The 10,953-nt window shown below is 41.7% G+C and overlaps 1 protein-coding gene across 1 annotated transcript; it reads left to right on the forward strand.

Annotated features, from left to right (window-relative positions):
- The first annotated feature begins 454 nt into the window (after positions 1-454).
- On the forward strand, positions 455-1,521 carry LOC115252457 (teneurin-2-like). Its single transcript, XM_029847720.1, has 2 exons — positions 455-609; positions 784-1,521. The coding sequence occupies exons 1-2, from the start codon at positions 499-501 to the stop codon at positions 1,519-1,521; spliced, it is 849 nt and encodes a 282-aa protein (XP_029703580.1). The 5' UTR covers positions 455-498.
- The last annotated feature ends 9,432 nt before the right edge of the window (positions 1,522-10,953 follow it).

Genomic DNA, 10,953 nt, shown 5'->3' on the forward strand with positions numbered 1-10,953 from the left:
CTCCGCTTAACATGTACATGTTCAAGAACAACAACCCCCTGAGTGACATGCTGGACGTCAAAGATTATGTCACAGGTAGAGCATTCAATGAGTAATTCTACATAATTTAATCATTACTTCATGGGAGGTGGCAGGACATTTAATCAGAACTGTCCATTTCATTCCAACCTTCATTTTACCACTCTAGGCCTGGTAAATATTTTACAGAAACAGAAACATTTCTTAAAACATAGAGGTCCATGAATAATGCAGAGTATCAAGTGAAAAATGGGCAGATAATAGACACATCTCTGCATCAGCCTCGGGTTTCGCCGTAAAAGGAAAAAAATATTTGGTTAAGGTGGTTTCTGCAACTGTACCTCAAAGAGTTACAGAGGCTCTCTTTAATTAATGGCAAAAAAAAAAACACAACTATATATGAAAATATTTATACATTTGTTGCCATTGGGTAAATTCTCGCCCTTCCCGTCTTCTGTAGATGTGAAGAGCTGGCTGGTGATGTTTGGCTTCCAGCTTAGCAACATAATCCCAGGATTCCCTCGACACTCGCTGTACTTTGTGGAGCCGCCATATGAGCTGCAGGCCACCCAGCACTGTGAGAACGGACAGGTATTGACTTTGGTTCTGAAAACCATTGCCAACAGAAGCAGAGTGGTTACGAATTGCATGAAAATGATTGATGACGCATATGAGTCAGTTTTAATAATGGTGCTAGTAGCCGCTAATATACTGCAGGAAACTGACAATACGAGTGAGTGAAATGTCCGATGTGTTCCCCTGCAGCTCATCACAGGTGTGCAGCAGGCGGCAGAGCGTCACAACCAGGCCTTTATGGCCCTGGAGGGTCGTCTCCTAAACAAGGAACGCAGAAGGCGCAAAAACAAACCAGGTCACTGGTTCGGTACCAGCACCCCCATAATAGGCAGAGGAGTCATGCTGGCTCTGAAGGAAGGGAGAGTGGTAGCCGGCGTGTCAGCTTTGGCCAGCGAAGACAGCCGTAAAGTTGCTTTGGTGCTCAACGGTGCCCAGTACCTTGAAGGCACCCATTATACCCAGGATGGGAAGGACTGCCACTACTTTGTTAAAGTGGGCTCCGCTGACAGCGACCTGTTGGCACTGGGGCTCACCAACGGGCGAAAGTCGCTGGAGAGCGGAATCAACGTGACAGTGAGCGGTCGCTCGAGGAGAGGAGTGACCGTGGAGGTTTGCGGTTCCTTCTCTGGTGCTGAGCATTCGCTACGGGCTCGCCGTGGATGTAGTGGACGAAGAGAAGGTAAGACTTTTGGAACTGGCCAGGCAGAGAGCCTTGGCTGGGGCCTGGAGCAAGGAACAACAGAGGGCCAGGACGGGAAAGGAGGCAGCCGTCTCTGGACAGAGGGTGAGAGACAGCAGCTCTTAACTTCAGGTAAAGTACAAGGCTACGATGGCTACTATGTACTTCCTGTAGAGCAGTATCCAGAACTGGCTGACAGCAGCTTAACATCCAGTTCCTCAGACAGAACGAGATGGGCAAGAGGGTAACGGCACACCTGAACTTGCTTGAAGGGCACTTTTAATTCTCTGGATCCTACTTTTTATTTTTTCCTACCCAGCCTCCTCAACCCTACTCCTCTTTAAAGAAAAAAGAAAAATGTGGAGAATTAACCAACAAATGGGGTTATTTGTGGAACGCTGCAGGGACTTTCGAAAGAATGACTTATCAGAAAAAAAAAAGTTCATTTTACTGCCCCCGGCAAAAAAAAGGAAAAAGAAAATCTTAAAAAAAAAAAAAAAGTTTGGATGAATGATTCTTTTAGGGAAAAAAAAACTGGAAAAGCACTGAAGAACCTTTGAGAACTGTTGCTTAATGAATAGAATCCCCTTTTTAAAAAAGATAGTGATATTTTCACCCATATTTTTTGGGTCACACTGACAGCGGCCATGACAGTTACCACGCAGCGGAGTTATTCTGTGCTGCCAAGGCAAAGGGACCAAAGTAAACAAAGCCACTCCAGAGAGCAGCATTTTACAGCTACACGCCAACGGAGGACGCCGCAGAGGCGTCCGGTCCGATGAGTCACCTCCCTGTCTCAGGCCTCCCATCGTCCACCACGGACCGTTCCGCCGCTGCCCAAGCAGCGCACATCCAGCCAAGCGACAACCGGAGCTCATCGTACCCATGAATAAATCGGATGTCAATAAACAAAAGATGATCAACTTAACAAGAAACAAACAAAAAAGAAAAAGCAGTCCAAAAAAAAAGGTGATGGATATCTGTGGACAATGTGCGTGAGACAGCAACGTTAATCGGACGAGAGAAGAGGAATCATATTACTACATATGTGTCCACCTAAATTTCAGGATGTTGCGTATACTGTAGATGCCGTAGTTTTGTACATTTCAGTCGCAGTAGAATCGTGAGACTTTCACCGAGGCACTTCTGTACAGAACGATCAAACACAACACTGTCCGGGAGAACCATGCTAAGTTAGTATTTATTTCATGATTTTACATTTATTTATTAGTACTATATGACAATCATGAATGAGTCACCGTTCTATTTAAAGCGAGCATTAATGGATGAGTTGGTTTCCTTTTGTAAGCTATGTACGAAGAAAAAAAAAAGTTCTGTTTGTTTTTGTATCATTTCAGTTTGCTGGCAGGGCAAATAATAGTCTCTCAAAAGAATAATTTATGTAATAAAGTGTTTAAAAAAAGCAGTTTATACCTTAAATAAAGTCTTTAAAAATGTGAAATCTGTTTTTTCGAATTATATTTCGATGTACAGTGTATAGACTTACCTTTATGCAGCACAGTAGAATATTGTCCAGAATATCAAGTTTTATATTTCTAAGAGGAAGTGGCTTGTAATGTGCAAAAATCTTTAGCTGGTCTTACTACTCTAGAATTTTTGTGGCACTCTAATATCCATATCTACAATATCGGTCCCCTTTTTGTTGTTTTTGACTGGTTTTTTTGTGCGGAAGCAGCGAGAATTCTGTCCTAGATCCCAACAGCAGTAGCAGTAATGGATCCTTCTCACTGTGAAGAGACTCGTGCTGGATGTCATAATGTACCAAAATCAGTATTATCGACGGATGATTATCATGCGTTCACTGAAACGAGACTCTTCTGAGAACCTTATCAATAAAACATGATTGTTACACTGCAATCGAGCATCGTGTACGTTCATCTCCTTTATGTGTCTGGAGTCTGTTCATCTGCTTTCCTAACTGCTGCACCAGTCAGCAACCATCAGCTGGATATGGTGGAGCATGCGGACGCTTTAGAACTGGCTAGCTTGTTCTAGGAGATAATAGAGACAAATTAAATATAAAGGAAGAGTGATTATCAAAGTCGCCCAGTGGGCATTAAGAGCATTCCAAAAACTACATTAGTGTGGCTCCCCATCTATTGGATTTGTCACGCTGCTTAGCTAAACAGTGTTTAATTAAAAGGCAATAATGTGTCCTTTTTTTATACACTCCTTGTTTCCATCACCCGAAAATGGCCAGTTTAAAACTAAACACTGCGAGTTAAATGAAAGAAGCTGCTCGATATGTTCAAATATTAAAACAAAAAACATTTTCTTCCATTTCGCTCTCATTTCTGCTTTCACCTATTAATCTCACCCAAAGAGGCACTTTAACCAATCTTTTTAGGAAACAAAGGTCTCGGATGCATCATAGGATCAGAAATATTACAATGATCTGCACATTACATCCACATTTATCTCTTTACTGCCATGTAGCACAAATTGGGGAAGTAAATCTGAATTCAAACATTTTTCTACATATAACCGGGGTGAGTGTACGATTTAGTGCGTTGCAAACACTTCCGTCTCACTGCTCATCATGGTCCTGCCTTGGCGGCTCACAAGCCCCAGTAAACATGCAATGTTAGATTTCATGCAGGCTAATGCATGTGTAAATACCCAACGGTTTGTTCCCCATGCTAGCAGTAAAGGTCATTTGTCTGTTCCCAGCCTTTCTTGTGCAGAAAAGTGGCTGATTAGTGATTACAAGCTTTGTTAGTTGTTCCTAAAGTATTTACTGAATGTCATTAATTAAGAACTGAAATTAAATTAAATTAAATTAACTTTTTAGGTCCTATAGATTCTAATTTATGTATTTGTTTATCCAGTCCAATACCTTTTGCTCTACCCTCCAAACTGACAACAAAAGTCTTCCATTTGATGCAAATAAATTGTTTTAAGATTTTTCTACAACGAACAGATCGAAGGCAAAAGGCAGATCTGACAGATTGTTTGTTTTTCACTATATATATATTCCTTTAAAAACAAAACAAGCAAATAGGCCAATAGATTTTAAATTCTGACAAATCAAGTTGTCTCCTAAAATGCGTTTATGGGAAATCATTTTAAGACAACTAATGTGCAAATGAAAGAGCTCATATCAAACATGACTCTTGTCAGAGCACGCTGGCATCCTGACCTCTGGGGCCTCTGGGGTACAGGAGGAGTCAGGGGAAGGGGCTGTTCTGGGGAGAGGGCAGGCAGGAGGGCCATACAGACGTCATTGCATAAAGTGCCAAAGAGCCTTAAAACGGACAAGCCTGAGACAGAGCGTGACGAGGATCGAGACACAGAGAGAGGGTGCACTCTGGGAACACATTCACTGTGTCCAAAACCACCCCCTATACTCTACATAGTAGTGATGGGACAATGATACCTCAAGGAGTGTATTGACACACTACACAAACTGTGTCGGCAGTGTATTGATACTGTGTTGGTCACCCACTAGTGACCCCTGCAGTAGTTATAAAATGATTGCAGGTAAAGGAATTCCTTGTTTGCTAAACTGAGTTGGTATGTAAAATATAGCAAATTTGAGTTACAATTCAGAGTTACAATTTTTTACTTATGTACACCATTTTTTGTTAACTTAACTGTTAAATCATATGAAATAATACAAAAAAGTGATTAGTTTATGATTTTTTATTGAGAAACGAAAGTTTTTGGAGTGTCTTTGCTCCAAGGCGATTTCTCCTCTTAGACACCAGCTCCCCAGCCTTAGAAAATACTCTTTCACACGGTGCAGATGACGATGGTGAGCAGAGAGTTTTAAGTGCAAGCTGAACAGAGTAAAAACTAAGGTGGCGCATTGCATTCACTTGTTAAAAAAATAGACACCCTATCTCATGATTTCGAAATCAGGATCTCGTTATTATGAGATAAAATGAATAAAGCAACTGTAAGGCTTTTTAACTGACTATCATATGTATCACAGGTCATTCACTTGATAAGGTGAGCGCAATGCGCCACCGTTAAAAATTGTATATAACAGTAAACAATGGTCAAAGGAGAAAAAGATTTCCCTTGTTTGGAGTCACAAGATCAAAATTATTCCACAGTGGGGAAAACTTCTTAGAACGATCCATAATTGCGCAACTGCAAAACTCCATCCAACAAACCCACGACATGTCGATACAGTTTGTTTCCTTATAAACACACTTTGGCGTGGCACATCCAAACGATACAATTCCTGTATCGGTCACGTGATTTTTTCTTAAAGCAATACACGCATCGATACGGGGTTTCACTCTTGAGCTCTCGGCACAGTGCTGACGCACCAGTGTCGCTCGTCAAATCACTACTACATAGTGCACTCAATAGTAGTTTTCACTTTATCAAGTGAATGACCTGTGATACATATGATAGTCAGTTAGTTTTTACTCTGTTCAACTTGCACTTAAAACTCTCTGCTCACCATCGTCATCTGCACCGTGTGAAAGAGTATTTTCTAAGGCTGGGGAGCTGGTGTCTAAGAGGAGAAATCGCCTTGGAGCAAAGACACTCCAAAAACCTTTGTTTCTCAATAAAAAATCATAAACTAATCACTTTTTTGTATTATTTCATATGATTTAACAGTTAAGTTAACAAAAAATGTGTGTACATAAGTAAAAAATTGTAACTCTGAATTGTAACTCAAATTTGCTATATTTACATACCAACTCAGTTTAGCAAACAAGGAATTCCTTTACCTGCAATCATTTTATAACTACTGCAGGGGTCACTAGTGGGTGACCAACACAGTATCAATACACTGCCGACACAGTTTGTGTAGTGTGTCAATACACTCCTTGAGGTATCATCGTCCCATCACTACCAGAACAGCTTCTTCCCCACTGCTGTCTCCCTGCTGAACTCCGACCCCTCTCACTTTACCTCCCTTCAGGCACAATAACCCCGTCTGGATGGAGGATTGTGTAGATCAGGTTGGTTCGGCAAAATTTGTCAGTAAATTTGACCTTTTGAAGGGTTATTGGCAAGTGCCCTTGTCAAAGCGTGCTCAGGACGTTGCTTCATTCATAACCTCTTCAGGGCTTTATTCATATAAAGTTATGCCATTTGGGTTACGAAATGCACCAGCTACCTTTCAGAGATTAATGAATACAGTAGTGGCCGGCTTGGATGGCTGTGCGGTGTACTTGGATGATGTTGTCATCTATAGTGACACATGGGAAAACCATCTACAGCACATCAAAGCTTTGTTTGACCGTCTTGTGTGGGCAAATCTGACAATAAATCTAGCCAAGTGTGAGGTTGCCAGGGCTACTGTAACTTACTTAGGAAAGGTGGTGGGTCAGGGGCACGTTCGTCCAGTTAGAGCCAAAGTGTTGGCCATTGATCAATTTTCCCCACCAACAACTAAAAAAGAACTCATGCGCTTTTTGGGCATGGTAGGCTATTATCGGGCATTTTGTAGGAACTTTTCTACTGTGGTTGCCTCTCTTGCTAGTCTCCTTAGTGAAAAGGCAAAGTTTGAGTGGTCACCCCTGTGTCAGCAAGCTTTTGAAGAGGTTAAGCTTGTGATTTCCTCTGCCCCTGTCTTGGCCGCTCGAGTGTTACGACTTGGCTCAAAGTTGTAACAAAAAGAGGGAATCAGCACACAGAAAGATCAAATCATCTAAAGATTTTATTGAGAAACCCAAACCAAAATGATGAGACAGCCACGAGGTATGGTGGCAGCAGCCCTGCCAGAGAGAGAGAGACAAAGGAGAACCGCCCCTTTTATGCCCTCTGGCTCCTCCCAGCTCGCAGGTGAAACCAGTCTCACTGACGACCCACCCAGTCTCTGGGTAAACAAAACAAAACACATGGGCGGGCCTTCACAACTAATTACATCTGTTACAATAATTGCACTATTTACATCTGTTTATTTGCACTACCTACATCCGTTTATTTGCGCTGCTTTTCATACTTTTCACATTTTTACCATACTTTATCATTATTGTATAGTCAAAACATACACATAGTTAAAAACTGCATAAATAGCCTCTATTGATCCTGTAGGAAATTCAGCACCATAGTTACAGCCTGTATACTGTATATATTTATCTTGGTTGCAATGACTTGTATATACCCTTTACATATCTGTGAACTCTGTAAATACAAACATATAGATTGATATCATAAACATATATTATTGTGTGTATATATTGTTTATACCTCATCACAGTTTTGTTTGCTACTTAAGCACTTCTGGTTAGATGCTAACTGCATTCCGTTGCCTTGTACTTGTGACATGTGTAATGACAATAAAGTTTAATCTAATCTAATCTAATCTAATGTAGTGAGTAGTGAATAGGGAACAAGTGTGTGGTTTCGGAAACAGCCTTTATTCCGACTGCATGTCCAAACAGAAGGAGCAACGAAGAACCATCCAACAGCCGTTCAGTAAGGCCTGTATTTTCGTCTCTGTGTTGTACTCTCTTCTGTCCTCCACCACCACATGCACTGGGGGAATAAAAGGAGGAACACAAGCAGGATCTGAAGAACAGAAAAGGAATTAATAGGAGACACAAATGAAATTTGTGAGGCTTCTCCTTTACTAAACAGACCAGAGTTGCCAAGTCTTCAGCGGTCGGCTGGAGTGTCATAACATGACCAAATGTCTCCTCGCTGTGTTCATGTGAGGCACATTACCATGGCAATGCAATGTCACTCAGCCTCAGCCCAGATAAGAGCTTCCAGGACGCACCACTGCTTTCAACAACACACTTTCTTCTTCTTCACTTTCAGTCACATGTCTGCATGCAGGCGTGTGAGATTATTTGAGATTTTGACGATCTTTTCTGAGCACAAAAAAGGGGTCTCAACAAAGAAATCGCCCCTTTCTCGTGTTAATGAACTTACTAACTTACTCATGGTCACTCATGATACAGTGAATGACAAAGGTGTGTTGCCATAGTAGCAGACTAAGGGATATGCATGTCCATATGATGATACATTACAGCATGTATACATTTTGAGCATAATGACCTAAAGCTAGTTTAATGTGATATTAGTGTGGAATTATCTTATACTAATCTCTAAAAGTCCTTATTTACATTTTTACCTCCAAATATCGTTCATGTAATGAATATTTTAATATAATGAAACTATTTTAACTGGATTTCAACTTATGTGACTACAATCTGCTGCACAGATCTGCATCATTCTATGTCTACGTGACCGCTCACCTCTGTTGGGAGGTTCTCCGTACACAGGCCCAGGTGGGGGTCCCCCCTGCCATCCGTGCTGTGGTTGTCCAGGGTACCCTTGATAAGGGGGCTGTCCTTGAACAGGATAAGGACCTGCAGCACCCATTGGACCAGGGGGGTAGTTGGGATTTCGTACATTATTCTGCATCTTGTTCCCCTGTGGGGGGTAAGATAAGGAAGATAAGGAAAGCAGGCGTAAAAAACACAGACAGAATAGCCAGGCTGATGCTGCCTCTAGCAAATGTCACGTCCACCCTTCCACTAAATGTTTTAGAGCAGGAAATTAGCGCAGTAGCTTTTATAGTAAATGTATACGAAAAGCCTACAGGAAAACTGAATGCTGAGAATAGAAAACATGGGATATGTTATTAAAAGAGTGGTCAATCAGATGATTAACATCATTACTGATGTGTGGCACACTGGATCCATCAGTTGTGCCCTGCGAGATGAGGGGATTGCAAAGAACGCAGACGTGAACCAATTTTGTATTTTCACGCTTGACACAGGAAACACCAGATATCCTGTTCTGTCAAATCACGCTTTTAGTTGCAGCGCAATGTGTTGAGAGGAGCAGAGGACAGTCAATTTAGGCAATTTTATTTCCTTATCGACGACCCTGGTTTAAAAGTGCTATAAATTTGGCATCGGCCGGGTGTCCAAAGGTTAACCGAGAAGTGCATTTCAGCCTCTTCAGCTACCGGTACTTTCAAGGGGATCGGCAATAATCAGTAATCTGACACCAATAAGGCTGACGTGTTCAGCACCATCTAAAATAACTACCACGGTCACCTTGCCTTCAACGTTTGTGTTTAATGAAAATGTGTTTCTGAGAAGATTTTAGAACATGAATGTACCTTGATTTTTGGAATGATCAATTAATCAGTCAGTCAAATTTATTGTCCTGCGGTTGTAGACAGACATTAAAATAAAACCACACAACAAACAAACAGGATAATAAATAACAATGGGGACTGTATTGCATCAATGATAGACAAGGACAAGTATAGAAAATAAAATGCAAAAGCTGTTCGTCCTTCTTAAAGGTAGCCTCTGTGTTAGGCTGGAAGCAAAGTTTTTCATTCAGCACAGTTCCAAGGTATTTGTAGCATCCACTTGTTCCATCTCCACTCCCTCCTTCATCACCAGGCCATGATCCAATTTCCCTCAAACAAACTCATTAGGACAGAGTCATCGGCAGACTTGTTGATTTGTCCATGCACAAACTGACTTCAAGAAGTCTAACGTGGAGCACGGGGCTCTCTGGGCGGTGGCACGGGCTGATAAGCAATATCAGAATGGGATGCTCCACGCCTCTATCAGCTCTGTATGCAAACTGCATAGGGTCAAAGGTCCCCTAGACCTGGACCAGCTATTACATCACCTTCTCAAACATCTTCATGAACCAACCATTAATCCGGTGTTAATATTAATATTATTAGGAGATTAATTAGTCATGTGTCTGTCTGGGGAAGCTCAGACAATGCTTTCAAAACACTATTTAGGCCTTGACGCACAAACACAACACACTTGGGACATCTAAGCCCATTAATCTGAAAATGTATGCTGTCATAATGATTAAACTAATCAGTGCCCTACCTGTTGGACTTTCCCTGATTGTGTAACTCTGTGGCGAAGGGCACCCATGAATGCTGTCAAGTGTTCATAGGGCACAATGTTCTGAAAAACAGCAACTCAAAATTCTGCTTCTCATTAGACATTATGAAGTGGAAATGGAGCACCTGACGGGCGAGAATTACAGCTACCAGCTGCATGTATAGGCCTCTCCATATGATCCAGCAGCTGGGTAACCTAGCAGCCTTTGTTTACCCCCGCAGATTCTCGGTAACCGATGTACAGAAGACGACGGCCTCTGGGACCCAATTAGGTGAAACTAATCACAGTCACAAGGTCTCTTTTAACACAAACGTAGGAATTTACAGACCGGTAACTCGAGTCTTTGTTAGCGCACATTTAAATGGAGTTTTGTTTTTCTCTACCAAGACCCAAGTCAGCCAGTGTCTTTATCCTGTATGACGTCACTACAGTGACACTCTTCGTATTATAAATCTATTAATATCAATGCCGAATATGGTGTGGGTGATCTAATTCTTGGTGCAATATTCATTCATTATTGTCCGACAAAAAAAGAAAATAAAGATCATTAGAAAACCTGCACCTGCGGGCCCCAGCCCCCAACACAGATTGTCTCTTCTCCGATTATTCCAGCTTTAAAACACACAGTATTTCTATTTCCAGCCTACCTTTGTACTGGTATCCAGCTGCAGCGATGTTGTAGAGTTATTTTCTTTCACTACTGTGGTAAATAATAATTTGAATGGTGTTTGATGTCAGCCAACAGCCTGCTGACTATGTACGAACAGAAATAGTTGAGAGGAAAACTCAATGCGTCTCGTGTTTTTCTGACTACAAGGGTGTCCGAGACGGTGATTGGCTGCTGGAAGAACCGCT

This window comes from Takifugu rubripes, chromosome 14, assembly GCF_901000725.2.
Source record: "Takifugu rubripes chromosome 14, fTakRub1.2, whole genome shotgun sequence".
NCBI lineage: Eukaryota > Metazoa > Chordata > Actinopteri > Tetraodontiformes > Tetraodontidae > Takifugu > Takifugu rubripes.